This window comes from Capricornis sumatraensis, chromosome 9 (genome assembly GCF_032405125.1).
Source record: "Capricornis sumatraensis isolate serow.1 chromosome 9, serow.2, whole genome shotgun sequence".
NCBI classification, from domain to species: domain Eukaryota; kingdom Metazoa; phylum Chordata; class Mammalia; order Artiodactyla; family Bovidae; genus Capricornis; species Capricornis sumatraensis.
The window spans coordinates 14,637,045-14,659,862 of NC_091077.1; the positions used below are offsets into that span (position 1 = coordinate 14,637,045).

At 56.7% G+C, this 22,818-nt stretch overlaps 4 protein-coding genes and 2 non-coding genes across 10 annotated transcripts; 5 read left to right on the forward strand and 1 right to left on the reverse strand.

The window, feature by feature from the left end:
• Positions 1–2,058: 2,058 nt before the first annotated feature.
• On the forward strand, positions 2,059–6,902 carry SHFL (shiftless antiviral inhibitor of ribosomal frameshifting). 4 transcript variants are annotated; one of them, XM_068979603.1, is made up of 8 exons: positions 2,059–2,231; positions 2,689–2,812; positions 3,004–3,053; positions 4,425–4,463; positions 4,606–4,755; positions 5,197–5,300; positions 5,550–5,596; positions 6,144–6,902. In XM_068979603.1, exons 1-8 carry the CDS (start codon positions 2,211–2,213, stop codon positions 6,371–6,373), a joined length of 765 nt encoding a protein of 254 aa, XP_068835704.1. In that variant the 5' UTR covers positions 2,059–2,210; the 3' UTR covers positions 6,374–6,902. The 4 variants fall into 4 exon arrangements, with proteins under 4 accessions (XP_068835704.1, XP_068835701.1, XP_068835700.1 ...); XM_068979600.1 differs by having other exon boundaries at positions 2,070–2,231; positions 5,442–5,596; positions 6,058–6,378; XM_068979599.1 differs by having other exon boundaries at positions 2,083–2,231; positions 5,442–5,596; positions 6,144–6,869.
• Positions 6,425–14,863, reverse strand: ANGPTL6 (angiopoietin like 6). Its single transcript, XM_068979598.1, has 6 exons — positions 14,768–14,863; positions 9,720–10,302; positions 8,447–8,624; positions 7,708–7,895; positions 7,359–7,629; positions 6,425–6,858 (listed from the first exon to the last, which is right to left on the reverse strand). Exons 2-6 carry the CDS (start codon positions 10,293–10,295, stop codon positions 6,668–6,670), a joined length of 1,404 nt encoding a protein of 467 aa, XP_068835699.1. The 5' UTR covers positions 10,296–10,302; positions 14,768–14,863; the 3' UTR covers positions 6,425–6,667.
• Positions 14,864–15,962: 1,099 nt separating this feature from the next.
• Positions 15,963–19,930, forward strand: PPAN (peter pan homolog). 2 transcript variants are annotated; one of them, XM_068980269.1, is made up of 12 exons: positions 15,963–16,057; positions 16,146–16,316; positions 16,832–16,933; positions 17,129–17,179; positions 17,486–17,656; positions 18,249–18,325; positions 18,523–18,630; positions 18,745–18,868; positions 18,957–19,035; positions 19,140–19,269; positions 19,343–19,509; positions 19,600–19,930. In XM_068980269.1, the coding sequence occupies exons 1-12, from the start codon at positions 16,040–16,042 to the stop codon at positions 19,809–19,811; spliced, it is 1,410 nt and encodes a 469-aa protein (XP_068836370.1). In that variant the 5' UTR covers positions 15,963–16,039; the 3' UTR covers positions 19,812–19,930. The 2 variants fall into 2 exon arrangements, with proteins under 2 accessions (XP_068836370.1, XP_068836371.1); XM_068980270.1 differs by having other exon boundaries at positions 18,526–18,630.
• On the forward strand, positions 16,970–17,053 carry LOC138086717 (small nucleolar RNA SNORD105). Its single transcript, XR_011145423.1, has one exon. It is a non-coding gene; the product is annotated as a small nucleolar RNA SNORD105 (small nucleolar RNA).
• LOC138086725 (small nucleolar RNA U105B) lies at positions 18,365–18,444 on the forward strand. Its single transcript, XR_011145430.1, has one exon. It is a non-coding gene; the product is annotated as a small nucleolar RNA U105B (small nucleolar RNA).
• A 404-nt stretch (positions 19,931–20,334) lies between the features above and the next one.
• P2RY11 (purinergic receptor P2Y11) lies at positions 20,335–22,637 on the forward strand. The gene is made up of 2 exons (XM_068980271.1): positions 20,335–20,362; positions 21,541–22,637. The coding sequence occupies exons 1-2, from the start codon at positions 20,335–20,337 to the stop codon at positions 22,635–22,637; spliced, it is 1,125 nt and encodes a 374-aa protein (XP_068836372.1).
• Positions 22,638–22,818: the final 181 nt, after the last annotated feature.

Consider the following 22,818-nt stretch of genomic DNA (forward strand, 5'->3'; position numbering starts at 1 on the left):
GCTGTGACCTCCCCCTCCACTGGGTAAGTAGTAGTTGGGAACTATAAGGAGAGAGCCCCTCCATGCCTCCCCGCTTCTCTGGGATAAAATCCCAGGTCCTCTCAGCAGTCTTCAACCTTTTCTGCACCAGAAACCATTTTCCTGGAAGACAATTTTTCCACAGACGGCATGGGGGGTGGGGGGATGGTTTCGGGATGATTCGAGTGCATTACATTTAGTGTGCAATCTATTTCGATTATTATTGCATCAGCTCCACCTCAAATCACCAGGCATCAGATCCCAGAGGTTAGGGACCACTGCTCTGTGACGCCTACAGCCCCTCATTCCTACCTGAAACCCCACCACTCAGCCACAAAGAACCATGAACTGTTTACACTCGTTAACAGAGTAGGCTCCAGGGAGGAATGCCTAGACCCCACAAACAAAACTTTGGAGTTCGAGTAGAAAACATTAGAACATTTATATTTTTAATCATTGGGGATCTTCCCCACCCAGGAATTGAACCCCCGTCTCTGGAGTCTCCTGCATTGGCAGGCGGATTCTTTACTACTAGCGCCACCTGGGAAGCCCAAGGAAGATCATTATGTAATAAATACATTATTATAAAATGATCTACAGAATCTGATCTTTCTCTAGTAGCTCAGTTGGGAAAGAATCTGCCCGCAGTGCAGGAGACCTGGGTTCGATTCCTGGGTTGGGAAGATCCCATGGAGAAGGAAATGGCAACCCACTCCAGTATTCTTGCCTGGAAAATCTCATGGACAGAGGAGCCTGGCAGTCCATGGGGTCGCAAGAGTCGGACACGAATTAGCGACTAAACCACCACCACAGAATCTGAGTAAAACTGTATTTGTATATAATTCATAAACAAACACTCTTCGAGGAATTGAGCTTCCACATTTTTACTGATGGAGGTTAAACAATTTGAGGGGTGTCATTTTTCCTAACACAATTTTGCCACCTCCAGGGAACATTTGGCAACGTCTGGAGACATTTTCAGCTACCACGACTGGGGCAAGAGTGCCACAGGCATCTAGTGGATTGAAGCCAGGGATGCTGCTAAATATCCTACAAAGCACAGGGCAGGCCCCCAGAATCACCCAGCCCTAAATGCCAATAGTGTTGAGGTTGAGAAGCCCTGGCTTAAAGCGCTAGTCACTTTTTTCTGGGGTCTTTGCACCCAAAGCTGTTCCATCCCGCACTCCGATCTGACTGCTGAGACCTCGCTCTTCCGGACTCCTCCAAGAAGCCATTTTTTTCTTTTTTTAAAGAAACCATTTCTGATGCCGCCAGGCAGGGCTCTTCCAGCCCCCTCGTCCACCCCCCATGCTGGGTTAAAATCGTCCTGATCCCTCGGGGTTCTCAATCTTCCGTTTTTCAGCGCAAATTCCCTGGAACCCCTAGACAGACCGATTCTGCAAGACTGCGAGGAACCAGGAATCCGTATTTTTAACGAGCACCTTCTCCCCACCATAACTGCCTGCTTCTTAATATCTTGCACATAGTAGGTGGCCCAGTGACTAGTTGAATGTCTACAGCATGCCAGGCGCTACTAAATACTCGACCTGGGGATCTCGAATCCTGCACCTGCGCGCGCGCGCGCGCACAGGCATGAGCGCGCGCGAGCACACACACCCGTCCCCAGGATGTAGCCACTATCATCATCCCCACTTTACAGCGAAGTAAACTGAGGTTCAGAGAGAAGACATAGCCGGATAAGACACTCAGAGCGAGACAGGGGTCTAGATTCTCATTAGCGCCTGATTCCCGGTGGAGGGAGGGGACCGAGCGATGAACAGGGGCACGCGAACAGGCGGGGGCACGGAGACTCGCCGCGGCCTTCAGATGCGGCCCCGCCCCCACGAGGGACGTGAAGACGCGGACCCCGCGCAGCGTGGGGACATGTGACCGACTGCAGAGGCCGCGCCGCTTCCCCCGCCCGAGTTCTGCGCGCTCCGCCGCAGGGTGCAGATCCGGGGCGCCCGCCTGGGTTTGGGGCGCAAGAGCAGAGGCGGAGCCAGGGCGGAGCCAGCGCTCCCCGTCCACCCCCCCCGTTCCCAAACGAAAGCGAAACGGAGCGCAGGAAAGGAAGGGCGGAGCCGGCCTGGAGGCCCCGCCCCCTGCCCTGCGCGGCCGGACCGACGGGCGCGCCCAGGTAGGGGGCCGCTGAGCGCGCAGTGCGGACCCTCGCGGGGACCTACGCCGCCACCATGTCTCAAGAAGGTGTGGAGGTAGGAGATGGCTACAACTGGGCCGGTGGCCCGCGAGAGATGCTGAGGAGGAGCTAGGGACACGGAGCGGGCTTCGCAGTTGCTGGGGACTCCATCCAAGCCCAGACCTTCCCCCCAAGGCTGGTACTCGTCTCCCTCGGAAAGGAGAGTGACCGCCACATGCCCCGGAGCAAAATGCGGCCTCCTCGAGGAAACGCGGGGGCTGCTGGGTCAAGGGTCAGAGGCCAGGGGTCATCTGGCCGGCCTCTTACCTTAGCCTGGGACGCTCGCCCTAGTCCGCTCCCTCCCCCAGTACCCTGTGGGGACTTTGGCTTTTTCCAGGAAATGCAGTAGAGGGATGGGGGGGGTGGTGCGGAGGCCAAAACCCGGGGTCAAGTTCGGACCGTGAAAAAAGGAAGCCTAGGGATGGAGGAAGGGCAATTGCGCTTCTCCTTCCCCCACCGGTCCCCTACCCCAGCTGGAGAAAAGCGTCCGGCGCCTCCGGGAGAAGTTTCATGGAAAGGTATCCTCCAAGAAAGCAGGGACTCTGATGAGGAAATTTGGCAGCGACCACACTGGAGTGGGGCGCTCCATCGTGTATGGTGAGCAGGTGGGGGTCCTGCCTGGTGAGAGTGAAGCTGGGGAGCAGGGAGGGGGTGTGGTCTGTGCTGGGGGCTGGAAGAGGCGATGAGATCATCTCTTTGGGGGGCGGTCTGGATCGGGGTTCTGGGGGCCCTGAAATGCCCACAAAACCCTTCAAGGGGCCTTCACTTACACTTACTCTCCCCACCAGGGGTAAAGCAGAAGGATGGACAGGAACTGAGTAATGATCTGGATACCCAGGTAAACTGCCCCCCTCCCCTCAAAACACGTAGTAAGGGGAGGAAGAAGGGAAGGGTCAGGCTCATCCCTGGCAGAGCTCTTTCTGTGCACTGTCCATCCACAACTCATGGTCTAGCCTCATTCACTTACCTCTTAGTTGTGGATCTGACCAAGGAGCCTGCAAACCATAGGTGCTCATTACATGCTGATTGTATGAAATGGAGAGAGACAAGAAACTAGGCAGTGAAAAGAATCCGGATTATCATCATTACAGAGGAGCCAAAGAGGTCAGGGAAGGCTTCCTGGAGGAGATGGTACCACATTCTTCAAGCCTAGGGAGGAGTGATCCCTGGGAAGGGGAGGGGTTGGAGATCTTCCTGGAAGAGAGGGTGACCTGAGCAGAGGAACTTGCAGACAGGCTGGGACGAGTAAGAGATAGGGGAGGAAAGAGGGGCAGGGGAGCCCATGTAAATGAATGACTAAAACAATGAATGAATGAAAGCCTTTGTATGGCCACTTTGCCCCTTAGATGGCCTTGGTAGCTGGTGCACTGGTTTGCCTGTCTGAAAGGGCCCAGCACAGAGTTGTTAAAGAGTATAATAAAGTATGTTTTATACCTGTAACATTTATATATTTATAGCTATACATATAATGAGTATAATAAAACTAGCAAAGAGTATCATTGATTGAGCACTTTCCCTGCAACAGGACTCCAGGAATTCTGTTGACTTATTGCCACAGGTCCTGTGAGACAAGTCCTATTATTTATCATATCCACTTGACAGATGAGGAAACTGAGACACAGGGTGATGAAGTCACTCACCAGGTTCATGCTGAATGCAGGTCGTGACTGGGATTTGAACCCAGGTCACCTAGAGTCAGAACCTGGACTCCTAGGTGTCCTTCATTAGAGAGAGTGGCTTGGCCATGACCCCACAGCCGGAAGCGATGAGGCCAGGATTCCAACCTGTGGCTCTCTGAATCCAGAGCTCAAGCACTTAGCCTAAAGCAGCATAGCCTCAAATAGGTGACCTGTCACAATGCCAGCAAGTGTGTGGCATTTGCCAGCATGAAGGGAGCATGGGGCCCAGGCCTGTTGCCCACACTCACTCAGGGTAATCTCAGGCAAGCCCTCTCAGAGCTCTGGGCCTCAGTTTCCCCATCTGAGCAATGAGGATCACAGGTGTGCCCACCTCTCAGGGTTGCTATGAGGACAGCTGAGGTCACACACCCTTGCCCTCAGGAAGTGGAAGCTGCTCAATTAACTCCTCTTGAGTTGGGGACACCTTACTCATATGGGGCCAGAACCCTGCCTCCCCATCCAGCAGCCCTGCCCCCAGAAAAGAGGCATGAGCCACCTCCCCAGTTTCTACCCCTGATGTTTCCACCCAGGACCCCCCAGAGGACATGAAGCAGGACCAGGACATCCAGGTGAGTCCAGGGTGTGGGATGGGGAGGTGGAGCGGTGTGCACACCCCTGGGGGTATCCATACGTGAGAAGGAGGGACACGTTAGGGGGCTGGAAGAGAAGAGGACTGACCACCCTCTTGGCCCCACCCACCCCATTCTGCAGGCGGTGGCGACATCCCTCCTGCCACTGACAGAAGACAACCTACGCATGTTCCAGCGTGCCCAGGAAGACCTCATCCCTGCCGTGGACCGGCAGTTCGCCTGCTCCTCCTGTGACCATGTCTGGTGGCGCCGCGTGCCCCAGCGGAAAGAGGTGATAACCCAATCCCTGACCTTGGTTCTGTCCCGGCTCTGCTCGCAACCCCCATTCTGTGTCCAAACAAACTGACCTAAGAACATCAGCCTCTGAGACCCCAACCCCGGACACCTGCAGCCTCAGAGATCAACCCCAATCTCAGCCCCAACTCTGACCTACTGAGCTGGACTTTCAACATTCAACTGGAGAAGCTCAACTTACCCCTGAACTCTTGACTATGGAGTTTGACCACTACCACAGAAATCAAGCCTGAACCCCAAATCTGGCTTCTGAACCCCCTGACCAGTGGTGTGCTTCTGGTAAACGCCTACCAACCAGCCCTTGTAGGAAGGAAGTGCCCCCAGATTTACAATTTTCGCCAGTTTCGATGGTGTAAATCCCAACGTGACCACCATCAGGCTATCGGTGCCCATTTGCTCCGCTCTTCTGTACCCCCAGGTGTCCAGATGCAGGAAATGCCGGAAGCGCTATGATCCCGTGCCCAGTGACAAGATGTGGGGCGTGGCTGAATTCCACTGCCCGAAATGTCGACACAACTTCCGGTGAGGGCACAACTTCCCGAGAGGGTGCTGACCCCACCCCCTCACCCTCGGCCCCGCCCCAGCCCCGCCCCGCCCCTCCCTGCCCTGGCCCCATCCTGGCCCAGCTGGCCCTTGGACCCTCACGGCCCTGCCCGCCCCCAGGGGCTGGGCACAGATGGGGTCCCGGTCCCCCTGCTACGGGTGCGGCTTCCCTGTGTATCCGACACGGATCCTCCCTCCGCGCTGGGATCGCGACCCGGATCGCCGCAGTACCCACACCCACTCCTGCTCCGCTGAGGACTGCTACAATCGGAGAGGTGAGCGCCTGCTGCGTCCGCATGGCCTCCCCCGTTCCAGTCTATGTGGCCTGGACTCCTGGGATTTCCACCTCTGGGGCTTTACGTACCAAGGTGTCTGCTTGCTTCTTCCACCTAACTCCTAAGGTTCTTCTAGTTCTAGAGGCCATTTCATCTCTTACCACATCGGCCCCTCCTTCCACATCTTCCACCGTCCTCCACCTCCTTGCCTCCAGGTCTCTCCTGGAGGGGGCGGTCCCTCCTCACACTCACCTCCCGTGGCATCAGCCACCCTCCATGTTCTCACCCATGAGGCTTTGTGGTTTCACCCTGACAACCCACACCCCAGGGTCCTGTGGACTCAGCCCCTGGAGTCTCTCTGTGTTCTTGGCTCCTGTTTGGTCCTCTGTAGTCTCAGGTGATGCCCATGACCGTGGGTCTCCTGTGGCTTCAACGTCTGTGACTTCCAACTTCTGCCCTAGAGCCTGTGGCCGCAGCCCCTCCCCTCCCCCAAAGCACCCCGTGGCCTCCAGCCCCAGGAGAGGGCTCAGAACCTCTCCCTCCCCAGAGCCCCATGTGCCTGGGACGTCCTGTGCGCACCCCAAGAGCCGAAAGCAGAACCACCTGCCCAAAGTCCTGCACCCCAGCAACCTCCACATCAGCAGTGGCTCCACTGTGGCCACCTGCCTGAGCCAGGGGGGCCTCCTGGAAGACCTGGACAACCTCATTCTGGAGGACCTGAAGGAGGAGGAGGAAGAGGAGGAGGAGGACGAGGAGGAGGGCGGGCACGGGGAGTGACCCCTGCCAGATGCAGATGAAAACCAGACACGGTCTGTGGCTATTTTGTGTTGTTATAAAATATGAGCTCAAACTGAGATCTCAATGCCCTTGGGGAGCCGTCTGGGTCCAGGATATTGGCAAGGGGATTCCTGGGCACTGTCTGCAGAGCCCTGGGGGAGCCCTGTGGATCCACAACGGGAGGACGTCTGTGGGGCGTGGTCTGCATGGAGCCACAAAGGAGGGGTGGCCAGGACAACTTGGGCTCCTGCTGACACACATCCCCTGGGACCTGAGGGACAGATGGACAGAGGGTCACAGCCTCAGGGGCCTGATCAGCATGGCAGCCTTCTTGAGAGAGTAAGCCCCACCACGAAACTCGGCCCAGTAGACCCCGTCCTGGTAGCGGCTACGGTAGTGGCCACCACGATGCCACACACCATTGAGGTTGGAGTGGGCACAGGCATGGTACCACCAGCCTCCCCGCTGGTACAGGGCACAGTTACCTGAGGGGAGAGGGGGAGAAAAAGCCTTATTTTATTCTCCTCACCAGAATAAAAGCCTCTACCAGCACCTCACTAACACAGGGCTTTTGCCAGGCATACTCTGTCCCCCTACTTCAAAGTAATAGCCTTAGTTTCTTCCTTATCCCCTTACCAAAGTATAAGTCACATTTTCCTCCATCCTTTCTGCAAACAAGGAGCTTTTCCTCTCATTCCTTTACCAGAAAAAAGAAACCTTCTCTACTTTCTTTCTACAATAGTTAAAAGTCCTAGCTCTCACAGCTCCCCCTTTCCCCCACCTCCTTTCACAAAGGCTGGGGCCCTGAGTTATTGACTCATCAGAGAATGAACATAGACTCCCTCACCAGAATAAAAGTCCTGTCCTCCATTCTCTTGTTTGCCCTGATCCCTACCAGAGGAAAGTCTTACCCCACCCTCTTTCATTTCCTCAGTAAGAGTCTTCTATCCTGCCCCCACACACCACCAAAATAAGAGCCCTTTACCAGAATAGGAGTCTCGGTCTCTATCCACGGTGCTGAAAGGCTTGTCATTGTGCCAGGAAAGAGAGTCTCCAGCATCTCCATGGTACTGGCCAAGCCGCAGGCGGTAGTGGTCACTCTCAGGCTCCAGGGAAAAACCATCATAGTGGGCGCGTGCCCCACGGCCTCCCCAGTCTTCAAGGAGCACCAGTAGCTCATGGTCCCCACGGCTGGTGAGCTGATGCACAGGTTCAAGGCCCAGCCAGTATTCCCCATCAGGCTCCCCGAAGCCCGCCTGGCAGGGCAAGAAAGTCAGAAAGGCAGGCGCTGGGCCCCTTCCCCGCCCAGCCCTGCCCCACCCACCTGTGCCCACCTTGTAGTGCTGCCAGGTAGTGAAGAAGTTGACCGAGCCATCTTGCCGCCTCTGAATCACAGTCCAGCCTCCACCCTCCAGCTGTTGCTCACACCATGCTGACACCACGTGTCGGCCCACTCGTAACTCATACACTCCACTCTGTTCATGGCCTGCCTGGCGGGCCTCTGCACAATCCCGCCATGGGCCTATGGGCACAGGGATATGGGAGAGGCACAAGCTGCACCAGTCAACCCCTTACTGGAGTAAGAGTCTTGATTCTCACTGGTCCCCTCACCAGAATAGAAGTACTGCTTCTCTTATTCCCTCTCCAGGATAAAAGCCCCAATACCCTTTTTCTTACCTAAATTAGACTCTAAGTCACTCTTCTCTCAGTAGAGCAAATGTGGAGGCTGGGATTCTTAAATCCTCCTTCTATGGTTTCACCAGAAGAGAGGTCCTGAACGTGGCTCTCTGAACTTCCTCAAATTCTCACCAAAGTAGCATTCTTAAATCTGCTGCCCTCTCATCAAAATAAGAGTACCTCTCCTAGTTTCACACCATAGTTAAGAATTTTGTTCCTTAAGAGCCATATATCTCCCTGTTCCATCAACAGAATAAAAATGCATCATTTCCCCCCCAGTCCCCTCACCATAAGAGGAATCTCACATTAAGGTCCTGACTCCTATTTCCCTCTATTCATGCTGCACTGGGAATCCCCTGGCTCCTCACACCCCCAACAGCCATGCCCTTGACTTACCTGCTGGCTTAGAGGGAACAGCAGGGTGCCCTGAGGGCAGAGGAGAGGCCAGGGGTCCTGGCTGTCTCAGGGTCTGATCTCTCTGGGGTTCTGCGGCTGAGTTTAGCCTCCTGCCGCTGTCGTCAGTGCCACCCACCAAACTGACAGGAACCACAGGTACCAGGGGTGGGGGCAGGACCTGGGGTAACCAAGAAAGTCAGATGCGTTAGCTCTGGAGGCTCTGGGCTCTTACATCTCCCAGCACCCGGATGGGAAGGCGATCAAGCAGGAGCATGGCTTGATCTTCCCAAGCCTAACTCCAGCAGTCAAGAAGAGACAGAGCTGGACTTCCTGGTGGTCCAGCAGTTGGGACTCTGCTTCTACTGCAAGGGGAGGGGTTCAGTCCCTGGTCGGGGAACTAAGATCCCCCATGCCTCAAGGTGTGGCCAAAAAATTTTAAAAGAGACAGAGCTGGGCTTAAACTCTTGCTCTGGTGTCCACAGCTTAACCAATCTGTGCCTCCAAACTTTTCTGTAAAGCAGGGATAATATGAGGCAATCCAACACTTGAGTATTAACTTACTGAAGCCTCCCAAAGCTGTAAGGTAGCTACTGTCAGAGCAACAATCTCTTATTCAAAACCCAAGGCCAGACATAGTCCAGAATTCTGAATAATAGAGCAGGAGTTAGAAACAATAACTGGAGAAGGAAATGCTAACCCACTCCAATATTCTTGCCTGGGAATCCCCATGGACAGAGGAGCCTGGCAGGCTACAGTGCATGGGGTTGCAGAGAGTCAGACACGACTTAGACTAAAGGACAACAAGAAACAGTAACACAGGGTCTACATATATCAGTGAGGTCTTCATGCACATATTAGTAATATACCTGATTACAGGAATCTGCCTGCAATGCAGGAGAGCTGGGTTCAATACCTGGGTCAGGAAGAAACCCTGAAGAAGGAAATGGCAACCCACTCCAGTATTCTTCCCTGGAGAATCCCATGGACAGAGGAGCCTGGCAGGCTACAGTCCGTGGGGGTCGCAAGAATCAGACACGACTTAGCACCACCATTGAGTATTCATATCAGGTAGATAAGTAAAGACTTTAAGTAGCTACCAGTAGCGTTTTGACCCAAATGAGTTGTTGGTGGAGAGGTAGGGATCCGGTTTCTGGAGCTTTTTGTACTTCAGAACTGCGGATAAGAGATCCTGGGGTTTCAAGAGGCCACACCTTACTGACAACGCCCACAAGAAGTGGCTGAGATTTGGGGAGAGTGATAGTTTCGGAGTTACCTGCTGCTGCCCTCCCGCACTCCCCGGGCACAAGCGCTCCAGGCGGGCGATGAGGCCACTCTGCTGGCTGACTAGCTGTGCCAGCTCGCGGAACTTGACGTCCAGCTGGTGGAAGCGGGCGGCAGCGCGCTGAGCCTCGGCCGAGGCGTTCAGCACGCGATCCCCGAGCAGCGCCAGCGCGGAGGCGGGCTCCGCCCCCGGGCTTGGCCCCGCCCCTGGGCCCGCCTCGTGCTGCAGCTGCGCGCGCAGCTGGCCCAGGCGCGCGCTCAAACCACGGCTCTCCTTGCGCAGCGCACGCACTTCGCCAGCTACGGCGCCGTCGGCCGTTGCCAGCCGCTGAAGTTCGCGCAGCAATTCCTCGTGGCGGCTCACGCGCACGCGCAGCGCCGCCACCTCGCTGGCGTTCACGGCCTCCGCCGTCGGGCGCGCGGCCGCTGGCCCGCTCCAGCACACGGCGCCTGTGAACTTCTGCGGGGGCAGCACGAAGGTGTAGGTGCAGCGCGGAGCGGCTGCGCGCGCCCACCCCGCGCCCTGCAGGAGCAGCAGCTGCAACGTGAGCAGCCGGGGTGCAGACATGGCGGACCTGCGGGCAGAGAATGAACGGGAAGGAGGGGGGCTGGACCCCCGACTGTCAAGTCGGACCAAACCCTGTCCTCTCCCATACGGGAACGCACATGTCTACACCTGCGTGTATCAGGGGCCGCACACGCCGGATACATCCCCTTCCCAGGCCCAAGGTTGGAGATGCTGCAGTAGAACCCATCCCTGGCCTCACCACTGAGTTCCAGGCGCCCTACAGGTCAACATGCCTCGTGCATTCACTCTGCAAGGCTTCACTGAGAGCTGAGTGTTTACTGGCCTCAGTTCTAGGCGCTTGGGAATACAGTCGGGGGCAGCACACACACACAAAATCCCTGCCCTGGTGAGCAAGAAACAAAATTAAGTTAGAATTCATAGAGTATTAGACGGCCCTAGTTTGTATTAAAGATAACAGGAAAAGACAGAGGGGAATACCCTGGCCGTCAGTGGTTTAACTGCGCTTTCGCTGCTCGGGACTTGGATTCCGTCCCTGGTTGGTCCAGGAGCTAAGATCCCACAAGAGGCCAAAAAAAAAAAAAAAGACACCAGTAAAAAGACGGGGATTTGAGAGCAGGGAAGACCTGGAGGAGGTGACATTTTTACAGAAAAACCTGAGGGAGGAAACCATGGGGTTTCTAGGAGAGAAGAGGTCCCTAGCAGGGGGAACTGAAACTTGAAAAGCCCTGAGGGTGGATCATGCCTGATGTATTAAAGGACCTGGAGGAGGCTGAAGCAGAAGCCCATGGGAAAATGGGGGGAGAGGGGATGAGGGAAAAGTCCCCCTAACTCAGTCTAGTAGCGGACACCACATTTCCCATATACCCAGCCCAAAACCCCACGGTTGTCTGCGTTTCTTTCTCCATGGCAGATGGAACTCATCAGCCAGGCCTGTCAGCTCTGGTGTTTAGACCCTGAATTCCTGCACATCACCCCCCACCACCCCATGCTAACCCCATCCCATGATCCAAGCTCAAGACACCATCTGGCTTTCCTGACAGCAGCTACCTCCCAGTCTCCAGGCTTCTGTCCTCAGGTTCTGTTCTGTTTTTCCAACAGCAGCCAGAGAATGCCTGTGAACACCCAAGTCAGGTCATGTCCCCTCACTTAGAGGAAAAACCCAAGTCCTCCTGCAGCGCAGAAAGTTCTACAAGCTCTGTCCAGTCCCCTCCCTTCCTCACCTCCTCCTGTTCACCCTACTCACTCTGCTCCAGCCACCCTGGCTTCCTGGCTGTTCCTCAAACACACAAGGCATCCTTCAGCCTTAAGGCATTTGCACTTGCTGTTTTCTCAGCCTAGAATATGCTTCTCTGAATTTATCATGCCTCCCTCTCCTTATTCAGGTCTCAGCTGTCTCCTTAGAAGCCCTCCTTGACAACCCCATTTAAAGTCGCCCCTCCTGGGCACACCCTATACGGACTTTTTCTTTCTTCTTTTCTTTTCTTATTTTTTTTAATATTTATTTATTTGGCTGCACTGGTCTTACTTGCAGCATGTGGGATCTAGTTTCCTGACCAGGGATTTAACCAGGCCCCCTGCACTGAGAGCGTAGAATCTCAGCCAGTGAACCACCTGGGAAGTCCCCGTGGTCTCTGTCATTTTAGCATTTGTCACTCTGCATTTGCCTCATTGATTTGCCATGTTTATGCTCTGAATTCCTCCACCAAAATAGCAGCTCCCAGAGGCTGAGTCTGGGTTTCGTTCACTGCTTTGTCCTCAGCTCCTAAAACAGTGCTTGGTGCCACACAGGCCCCGCAACACCCACATGCTCCCCCGCAGGTGTTCCCGGACTCCCACAGGTGAGCTCATATAGGTGTCTTTGCTCAAGGACATATACTTGTGGCCACTAACCTTCTGCCCTGCAGGATCCACACCCAGGCCCCCACTGTCTTCATTCCTGGGGTTCACACACTTGCAGCCTCTCAGATGGGGAAACACGTTCCTCCCAGGTACATTTGCCCACATTCAGAAAATGGTCTGCATGTCAGCCCTGTCTGCACCAACATCCACTTTGTCTAAACTCACACATCCTAGTGGCCACACAAGCGTGTGTCCTGTGGGCTTCATCATCACACACATTACCTCATTCACACACTCAACAAGTATTCCTTGAACACCTATTGTGTGCCAGGAGATGGGGACACAGCTGTGACCAACACAAACAAAACCCCTGGCCTCACAGAGCAGATTGGAAAAAAACGGTAGGTAGGTCTTAGAGTGATAAGTCTTAGAAGAAAAAATATGGAAAGATGTGAGAGACCTGGGCTGGGGGGCACTTTAAATAAAGGAGTCAGAATTTGCTTTCACTACCAGGGGCCTGGGTTCTATCGCTGGTCAGGGAACTAAGATCCCATAAGCCATGTGGCAAGGCCAAAAAAAAAAAAAGAATAAATAAGTAGAGGAGTCAAAGCTCACTGAGAAAATGACACTTGAGTGAAGACCTGAAGGAAGAGCGATAAAGGGAAAATCATTCAGGCAGAGGGAACAGCAAGTGCAAAGGCCCTGAGGTGGAACCTAACTTGATATGCCCAGGGAATAACAGGGAGGCCTGTGAGGCTGGAACAGAATGAGAAAGGGGGAGAGCAGGAGGCACCGAGGACAAGGAGGTGATGGAGGCACAGTGTGCAGGGACCAGAGGAGGGTCTGGAGTTTTACTCCAAGTCCTGTGGGAGCAGTGGAGGGTTCTGAGCTGCAGAAAGGCATATTCACAACGGTACTCAAACACCAAGCACTAGCTCCCCAGGGCAGAGCAGGGTCCTCTCCTTGCCCCCAACCCTGGAAGACCTCAGGCCCTACATAATAGGGATGGACCAAACCCCTTGGAGGCTTTCTCAGGTGGCGCAGTGGTAAAGAATCTGACTGCCAATGCGGGAGACACGGCAGACGCGGTTCAATCCCGGGTCTGCAAGATCCCCTGGAGTGGGAAATGGCAACCCATGCCAGTATTCTCGCCTGGGAGATCCTATGGACAGAGGAGCCTGGTGGGCTACAGTCCATGAGGCTGCAGAAGACTTGGACACAACTGAACATGCACACACACAAACCCCTTGGAACTAGAGTGTGTGTAACATCTGCTGCCTTTTGGAATCTCAGCCTGTGGTAAAGAGGAGGCCTGGGGAGCCCCTCAGCCAAACCGAGGCCCAGGTTTCCCAACAGACAGATTCAGCCTCCACCGACCCTCCCACCCTCCTGTGCTCTCACCTCTCACGACCAAGACCCTGAGTTCCACAAGGCCCACAGCAGACACAGGAAGTCCAAGAAAGAGCCGAGGGTCCAGCAGGGCCTCTGAACTGGAGAAGGGGAGAGGCTAGTGGGAGAGCAAGGAGGAAGGAGGCGTGGTAACCACCCCCAGCCACCCAGAGCCTGGAACTGGAGCTGTGAAATGCTAAGCCAGGGAGCTCCAACTGTAAATATTTAGCATTTCCCACGTGAGAACAGAGGCAGAATTGCCAGACCCTCCTGCTCAGGCCACCAGAGCCTGATAACGCAGTTCAGTGCCCTGAACGTCCCCCCAACAGCAGAGCACAGAGCGTGGGAGGCTGCAGGCCCAGGAGGCTGGGGTGAATCCCAGCCTCGGACACAGACACAGACACACATCACAGAGAACCACAACGGTGAGTTTCAGCAGCACCTGCTGCCTGACGGGGGTGACTCCAAACTCAACATTTTGTATCTCATTTAATCCTGGCCACCTGAGCTGGTCTCCATAAGTAGCCACATTTTACAGCAGAGAACTGAGCCTCAGAGAGGGTGAGCAACTGGCCTGTGGGTCACAGCCAAAGAAAAAAGCAGCAGTGGGATTCAGCCCAGGTAACATGGCTCCAGAACTCGCACACATAACCACGACAGTCACACACTCCTGTGTAACAGTGCGGCACAAAGACACATAGAGATACCCCAATAAGATATGCAAACCATTGCACAAAGCAGCAAAGATAGATGGAATCTGTGTGTATGTGTGTGTGTCCATGGATTTGCCCGGCACACCCAATTATAAAGACACAACTGGAGGGAATTCCCTGGTGGCCCAATGGGTAGGATTCTGCTCTTTCACTGTCGGGGGCCAGGTTCTATCCCTGATCAGGGAACTAGGATCCCACAAGCCTTGTGGTGTGGCAAAAAAAGAAAAAGACAGCTGGAAACACAGCACAGATTTGGGCAGTGACTTTTCAAAGCGTGGTCACATACACACATACATCACGACAAAAGAAAATATCCTGTGGGCTGAGTGTGTCTGTATCTGCACGTCAGGCACATACACACCCAAGTATACTCAGTCACACAGCGGCAAGGGCAGAGACACAAACCAACTGGAAAGCGCAGAGACAAGCCCCTGATACCCGCCTGCCACCCAGTGCAAGTTTCCATTTATCTCTCACACACTCTCACATCCTCACACAGGGCAAGTCCTGCAAGGACGGAAACAGGCAGCAGTAACCACACTCATCCCTCAGAGGTACAAAGCGACTCACGTAGAGCCCCCACTGGACTAGGGTCTCCTTGTAAGAAGGCCTCCCGGACCAGCAGACACACTCTCCCAGTTGCTACTGTCCTGAGCTCGTAACCCGAGTGGCCTCCGGGGCTGAAGGAGGAAATGGTCGTCCCAGATCTGAGAGAAAAGCTGCCAGGCTGGGCTCTGGGCCTGGGCTGGGGCCCCTCCGCCCCCCACTGGTAGTCTCCTCTGGCTCCCCCTTTTGGCTGCAGAGAAAGAAACCTCAGAAGTCAAGGAAGGAGAGGGGCTGGTAGAAGGGAGTGTCTGGGAGACAGAGGAGAGACGTAGGGAAGGTGGGGAGAAAGGTGGGTGATGAAGAGAGAGATGAGAAGAGAGAAATGGGAAAAGGGGCAGAGAGAGGAGAAAGACGGAAACTTAGAGATGATGAACGAGACAACTGATGGCAGGAGCAAGGCTGGGGAGAGGGAGGCAGACAGGGAGAAGGCAGGGATGGGGAGGGGGAGACAGAAGTGGGGAGAGGAGAAAAAATTAGAGTGCGGAGACAGGAGAGGGGAAGCAAGTGGTGGGGAGACAAATGAGGGAGGGGAGTAAAGTGGGGAGTGGAGACACGGGAAGGAAACAGATGGAACAGGGAGAGAGATGTTGGGGGAAATCTCTTCCCCCACCCGAAGGTTCTGGGGAAGAAGCCAGAGGCCTGAGGCCAAGACTGGGGCTTTGAGCGGAAACTGGGAGGGGGGGAATTATTGACCAAGCGCCCGCCTTGCCCTGAATTTCCAGAAGGTGATGTGGAGTTTCCATCCCCCAGCCAGTCCACAGACAGGGCCTCTGCGAGGGACAGCTGATCCTCAGGAGCTGGGCGCCCAAGCGAGTAATTGCCAAGGCACCACCCTCCTCTCAGGCTCCCAAGTGCCTGGCGCCAGGGTGCCAAGTATTGTGTACACATCATCTCTCTTAATTCGCAGGTCAGAGAGAAAATGATGATCATTTAGGATATTTTAGGAGCCTCAGAGTGGAGAATTTGGCTCTCAGAATCGCACAGCGCGTGGAAATGGCCGAGGCGGGATTCGAACCAGCGGCTCATTTCTAACCATGGCCCCGCCCTGGTTTCCGTAGAAACAGGCCCGCGATGTCTCCATAGCAACCCCTCCGAAGTTTTTCTCGCCGCCTGGTGCGCATGCACTGTTGGTGACGTCATCGCGGCGCCTCCCATAGTCGCCTCGCCGGAGCCGGAAGTGAGCGGAGCGGTGCCGGAAGCAGCCGGCAGACGAGGCCTCGTGGATAGGACGGCGGCATGGGACAGTCAGGGAGGGTGAGTCGCGGCAGCCAGGACAGCGGGCAGCGCGGGCGGGATTCCGCCAGCAGCCGCGGGGCTCACCTCTTGCCTCTTGTCCCCGCAGTCCCGGCACCAGAAGCGCGCGCGCGCCCAGGCCCATCTCCGGAACCTCGAAGCCTATGCCGCGCAGCCGCACTCGTTCGTGTTTGCTCGGGGCCGCGTGGGTCGCAGCGTCCAGCAGCTCAGTATGGACTTGAGGCGGGTCATGGAGCCGCTCACCGCCACCCGCCTGCAGGTCTGCATCACCCAGCCCACCTTCACCCACCCTGGGCCTCGTCTTTTCAGCTGCGGGGGTGGCTTCATCCTCGAAACCGCTGGGGGCCTTAGTTTCCCAGGCTGGAGAAAGGGACCTTTACGGAGACCATCGTGCCTGCCTCTCAGGTTTTTGAGGGGCAGCAGCGAGGGCGAGCAGATGAACGCACCCAACAGGGAGCTTGGCTGAGTGCCTAAGGCTGATGGTTAAGAGGGGAGTCGAGTTAGCAAAGCTGGCTTCTCTCAAAGGCCCGAGCCAAGTTACTTAACCTCGCTGAGCCTCAGATGGGCCCTCTGAAAAATGTGGTGATGCAGTGTCAAGAGACAGAAGCTTCAGTTAAAGTCTGATTGGCTCTAGAGGCCAAGAGCATTCCATTCCTCTCTCCCCCTAGTTCTCTAAAGGGTTGTGAAAGAAATGGCGTAACAGGTTAGGCTTAAAGGCTTTGCTTAATAAGAGGTTATCTGTGATTGTCCATTTTTTTTTTTTATCGTTTCCAGATACGGAAGAAAAACTCTCTGAAAGATTGTGTAGCAGTGGCTGGGCCCCTTGGGGTCACACATTTCCTGATTGTGAGCAAAACAGAGACCAACGTCTACTTTGTGAGTGGATGCTCTTACTCCCCATACCCTCCTCCGCTGCCAGCTCTCATGATGACCGTTGTGCCTCTGAGCTGCCATGATTCTGGCTTCAAAGTAAACGCTCTGAAGAGATAGGCGGTGGTCTCCATTTCCCACCCCCTCCAACCCCGCTCCTGAATGAGACACCTCAACCCTCACAGATCTTTCCTTCTGCAGAAACTGATGCGTCTCCCAGGAGGCCCCACCCTGACCTTCAGGATCAACAAGGTAAGGACTCAAGGTGACATGGGGCTCAGCTGGTAAAGAATCGGCCTGCAAACCCAGGAGACCTAGGTTTGATCCCTGGGTTGGGAAGATCCCCTGGAGAAGGGAACCCACTGCAATATTTTGGCCTGGAGAATTCCATGGACTGTGTGTATAGTCTTTGGGGTCACAAAGAGTCAGACGCGACTGAGTGACTTTCACAACGCAAGAGGTGACGTGAGGCCTCCGAGGGGCAGGAGCTGGGTTTGGGGATTGCACCAGCTGCGTGTGCTAGACGGGTGGTCACCCATTCCTCACCTCCCCCTGCAGTACACGTTGGTGCGTGATGTGGTCTCCTCACTACGCCGGCACCGCATGCATGAGCAGCAGTTTGCCCACCCACCCCTCCTGGTGCTCAACAGCTTTGGCCCCCATGGCATGCATGTGAAGCTCATGGCTACCATGTTCCAGAACCTGTTCCCCTCCATCAATGTGCATAAGGTAAGCCAGGCCATGTGTGATGAAAGTGAGTGTAGGTGAAGCAGGCAGCAAGGACCACACTCAGGCTCAGCCTTCACCTCCTAGCCCGAAGGCTGAGAGTTCTGGGTCTTGAGTTCTAAACCCATTCATGCTCTCCCATCTGGCAGGTCATGGTATTTTATTTTTTAAGCATGCTTTCACTGAATGCTGATCTAAGCTAGGTAGCTTGTTCCATTTTACAGAGAGGGAAACTGAGGCTGCCAGAGGTGAAGACACTAGTCTGAGGTTAGATGCGAAGGACAAGAAGACAGGACTGGATTCTTTAAATCGGTCTGGCTCCAGAACCCTGGCATTAGTGGGTCTCAAATTATGCTTATTAGATGCCAGTCATCCAGGAGTCCAGTGTGAGTAACCTCAACGGGCCTCGGAAGCTGGATTTCTAACCCCTGGTAGCCCGTGGACACCAGTTGCAGCCCCATCTGTCCCTGCAGTGCTGGCAGCACCCAGGCCGCCCTTCTGGAGTGTGGCCATAGCCAGGGCTCGGCAGGGGCTCTGGCACATAGGGAGGCCCAGGGAACACTCAGCAGGTGCTGTGCCCGCTTTTCTCTCCCAGGTGAACCTAAACACCATCAAGCGCTGCCTTCTCATCAACTACAACCCTGACGCCCAGGAGCTGGATTTCCGTCACTAGTGAGTTCTCAGTGGGGAATTGGCGGGGGTTGCCTGGCCCCATGTGCGGCTGATGACAGCGCAGCTGCTGAGACTCTGTGATTGCTCAATCTCAAAGTAAACGCACTGACGCACTGTGGAAAGGGCTGGCAGGGTAGAGCTGACCTGTGACCCCATGGCTCCTGACCCCCATCCCCGCCTCCCTCTGACCCCTACAGCAGCATTAAGGTGGTCCCTGTGGGTGCCAGTCGTGGGATGAAGAAGCTTCTCCAGGAGAAGTTCCCCAACATGAGTCGCCTGCAGGACATCAGTGAACTGCTGGCCACGTGAGGAGGGCTGGGGCTGGAGGTGGGGGGTTAGGGGCACCACACTCCAGGGGACCCCAAAGCTGTCCTTGGTGCCAGGGAGCCCCTGCTGAGCCCTTTGTGTCCCCCACGCAGGGGCGCAGGGCTGTCGGAGAGTGAGGCAGAGCCCGACGGCGAGCACAACATTACAGAACTGCCGCAGGCTGTGGCAGGGCGTGGTAACATGCGGGCCCAGCAGAGTGCCGTGCGGCTCACAGAGGTGAGGCCCAGTGCAGGGTAGGCCTGGTGGCTCCCCCCATCCCCGAGGAGGCACTGACACCCCATCTTGTCCTCTGCTGTCCCTCCAGATTGGGCCTCGGATGACACTGGAGCTCATCAAGATCCAAGAGGGGGTCGGAGAGGGCAACGTGCTGTTCCACAGGCTCGGTGAGGGTGGGGCCGGGGGCACAGTGGGGCCTGCGGCCTGGTCATGGGCGGGTTCCCCTGGGTCTTGGGGATGAAGAACTCAGTGGCCGCCTCTTCCTGCTCAGTGCACAAAACAGAGGAGGAGCTCCAGGCCATCCTGGCTGCCAAGGAGGAGAAGCTGCGGCTCAAGGCCCAGAGACAGGACCAGCAGGCCCAGAATGTTCGGCGCAAGCGGGAGCAGCGAGAGGCTCACAAGTGTGTGGTCACCAGGCAGGTGGGGTGGGGTCCCAGGTGCAGGCTGCCATGTTGACCGATGTCCCTCCTCCAGGAAGAAGAGCCTAGCGGGCATGAAGCGGGCGTGGGCAGAGGCCGATGGGGACAGTGATGCAGAGGACCCTGGGGCCCCGCCAGAGGCAGAGGGGACCAGCCAGCAAGAGGAAGAAGAGGATGAGGCTGAGTATTTCCGCCAGGCTGTGGGCGAGGAGCCTGATGAAGGTGTGTGGCAGACAGGGCTCAGGGCACCTGGGTACCATGCGCCTGTCTGTCCCTGCGCCCTGGTGGCCCTGACACCGTTTCTCCCTGCAGACATGTTTCCAAAGGCAGCCAAGAGGAGGCGGCCCACTGGGCCCCCAGGCAAAAAGCAGCGGCTGAAGGAACGGAAGCCGGACCGAGGCAGTGATCGGAGGCCTCAAAAAGCCAAGGGCAGGGGCCCAGGCGCCCAGGCCAAGATGGGACACAGGGGGGCTGCCAGGAACCGTGGGCAAGGCCGACCTCGGCCACCCAAGAGAGCAGCCTGAGGCCAAGCCTGGGTGGCAGATAGAACGCCCCAGATTGGGGCCCGAGAGATGCTGTGCTGGGCTCCCCTCCTGGGCCTCCAGGCGCAGCCCTCGGTTTCCTTTCATAAAGGAGAGCTGCTGTCCCACTTTCCACTCTAATAAATTCATTTCTCATGAGGCTGTCTGCATTTGAAATGGTGGGCCTGCTTTCTGCCCCGTACCTGGGCCTCTGTCTGCACCTGGGCAGTGGATGTGCAAGGTCTTATTTCATATGCCAGGGTGACACAGGTGTGACCCTTCTGTGGTGCCCTGGGGCCCTGGACCCCTCCCCAGCCTACCCAGTGCCCCCACAGCAGATGAAGGAGCTCTGGAGGTTGGGTGCTGTCAGAAGGAGGGAAGCAGGAAGTAGAAGTGAGGCGTGTGTCCAGACCCGCTTCGCGGGCTGAAAGTGGTGCTGCCAGGAAGGGGAGGAGCCAGCGGCTTGTGTCTCAGAAGGGAGCGCGCTACACGAGGCACAGTGCGGCTGCAGACCCAGAGGCACGCCATGCGAGCCTCAGCCAGCAACATCTCAGGTGAGGAGCCAGCGAGACCGGGCTAGTGAAACCAGGCACATCCAGGGCCTTGGGGGTGGAGGTGGCCGGCTCCTAGACGGTGGTGGGGAGATGGGTAAAGAATCACTGCTGGACCCACTTCCTCCCAGACCAGAGGGGTGGGATAGGAAGGCAGAAGTGAAAGTGGAGGAGCCATCTGAATCATGGAAGGGGTATGTGCACAGAGCTAATGGCCCGCCTGCTGGACCAGCCAGGAGTCCAGGCCATTCCTAAGAAAGCTGAGGCTGAGTGGGGTGTATGAAGGATAGGTTACAGAGCTCAGCTCCCCTACACTGCCGCATCCCAAGTGCTGGCATGCGGAGGCCAGGAGCAGGGCACTTCTACCCTCGGGAGGGAAGGTTCTGGGGATTTTCCTTACAGTGGTCACATGGATGGGGATAGAGCTATGGAGGAAAAGTAAGCATGGTAGGGGACCACGGGGAGCAGTTGCCAGGTTAGGGTCACCTTAGGACCCGAGACCAGGAGGAGGAGAGGGGGACTGCCTCCAGGGAAGCCTGGTGCATCAGCCAATGCAAAGGCCCTGAGGTAGGTTTTGCCTTAAAGAACAGCCAGGACACCATGGTTGGTGAGAGCCACAAATGAGTGCATGGGGTGGGAGCGGTAGCTCCCTCAGGGCACTGTGGGAAGAGATGAGCACTGGTTTTTCTTCCAGGTAGGTAGGGAAAGAGTCCGGGAGTGTATGGCTGTGACCTGACTCAGGTGCCCTTTGGAGGCTGTGAGGACAGATGGATGATGAGGGTGGGAGCAGGGACAGCGAGGTGGACCAGACTCCTGATCCAGGTAGATGGTGACACTTGGGGGTACAGACTCTGACATGTGGGACTTACAGTTGTAGAGGGGGTTGGGGGGGCTCTTGCTTCTCCGCCCCAGGCCCTGGTGGTGCTGGTGGTCGATCCCAGGTTCTGTGCCTCCCTGGTTCTTGCCCCAGGACACAGCCTAATGGACCCTGGGCTTCTAACCTTCCTTGGTCTCTGAGTCCCTCTGTACAAACGTGCTGTGGCTGGCACCCCCCCTCCTGGGTGTGGAAAAGCACTCTGGAAACATGCCCACAAGGGGCTCCTGGGACACAATAGGTAAGGGTGCCACAGCGGGAGCCACAGTGAGGGGCAGGGTTGATGTGCCACACCCTCTGCTCACAGGTGCCGTGCAGTGCCCAGTCAACTTCTCGGAGGCTGCAGATCGCCTCCTCAGTGGCCTCCAAGAGGGCTTTCTGTGGCCCGTGCTGGCAGCCAAGTTCCTGGTGGCCTTGGCCGGCAACAGCCTGGCCCTGTACCGGTTCTGCAGCCGGGAGCAGCGCCCTTGGCCCCCAGCTGTGATCTTCTCGGCCCAGCTGGCGGTCAGCGACCTGCTCTACGCCCTGACGCTGCCCCCCCTCGCTGCCTACTTCTACCCGCCCAAGCACTGGCGCTACGGGGAGGCTGCCTGCCGCCTCGAGCGCTTCCTCTTCACCTGCAACCTGCTGGGTAGCGTCATCTTCATCACCTGCATCAGCCTCAACCGCTACATGGCCATTGTCCACCCCTTCTTCACCCACAGCCAACTGCGGCCCAAGCACGCCTGGGCTGTCAGCGCCACTGGCTGGGCGCTGGCGGTCCTGCTCGCTGCCCCCACGCTCAGCTTCTCTCACCTGAGCAGGTCCCAGCGCCAAGGCCAGTGCTCTGTGACCAGCCCAGGGGCCTGTACCAAGTGCCTGGGGACGGCGGGTGACAGCCAGCTCGAGGCCTACCGGGTCTACAGCCTGGCGCTGGCGGCCCTGGGCTGCGGCCTGCCGCTGCTGCTCACCCTGGCAGCCTACGGCGCCCTGGGGCGGGCTGTGCAGCACAGCCACGGCATGACAGCAGCCAACAAGCTGCAGGTGACGGTGCTGGTGGCCAGCGGTGTGGCCCTCTATGCCAGTTCCTACGTGCCCTACTATATCACAGCAGTGCTCAACGTGTACGCCCGGCTGCGCTGGCAAGCCCTCTGCCCAGGTTTTGCGAGTGAGGCCGCGGCTGAGAAGGCACTGGCCCGAAGGACATACTTGGCCCACCAGGTGACACGGGCCCTTGTACCCCTAGCCATCTGCATCCACCCGCTACTCTACATGGCTGTGGTGCCCAGCCTGGACTGCTGCCGCCAACGCTGCGGGCAGGGACAGACCCCAAAGGACACCACGTGCTCCAGCCAAGCCCTGCCCCTCAACGTCACAGCCACCCCCCAAACCTCAGGGCTCCAGTCCCCCGAGCTGAGCCCGTGACCCGGCCCATCTTTAGCCCCCTCCTCATCACAAGATGCTGGAACCCAGCAGGAGAATGGAGGCAGAGAGCAGGCCCCCGGCCCTGAGCCCCCTGACAGGCCAGGAGCCCCCACTTCCTCCCCACAGAAGGGCCTCCAGTGGGACCAGGGGGCGCCCATGCCAGAGCTGCAGGAGCTTCCAC

Coding starts and splice junctions, on each gene's coding strand:
- SHFL (XM_068979599.1), top strand. CDS start 2,211: ATGTCTCAAGAAGGTGTGGAG. Junction 3,054..4,424: donor GTAATGATCTGGATACCCAG/GTAAACTGCCCC, acceptor GTTTCCACCCAG/GACCCCCCAGAGGACATGAA. Junction 4,756..5,196: donor GCGTGCCCCAGCGGAAAGAG/GTGATAACCCAA, acceptor CTGTACCCCCAG/GTGTCCAGATGCAGGAAATG.
- ANGPTL6 (XM_068979598.1), bottom strand. CDS start 10,295: ATGTCTGCACCCCGGCTGCTCACGTTGCAGCTGCTGCTCCTGCAGGGC. Junction 8,625..9,719: donor GTGCGGGAGGGCAGCAGCAG/GTAACTCCGAAA, acceptor TGGTTACCCCAG/GTCCTGCCCCCACCCCTGGT. Junction 7,630..7,707: donor CTACCTGGCAGCACTACAAG/GTGGGCACAGGT, acceptor TTGCCCTGCCAG/GCGGGCTTCGGGGAGCCTGA.
- PPAN (XM_068980269.1), top strand. Junction 16,934..17,128: donor CAGAGACCAACGTCTACTTT/GTGAGTGGATGC, acceptor TTCCTTCTGCAG/AAACTGATGCGTCTCCCAGG. Junction 17,657..18,248: donor CCTCCATCAATGTGCATAAG/GTAAGCCAGGCC, acceptor TTTCTCTCCCAG/GTGAACCTAAACACCATCAA.
- P2RY11 (XM_068980271.1), top strand. CDS start 20,335: ATGCGAGCCTCAGCCAGCAACATCTCAG. Junction 20,363..21,540: donor CTCAGCCAGCAACATCTCAG/GTGAGGAGCCAG, acceptor CTCTGCTCACAG/GTGCCGTGCAGTGCCCAGTC.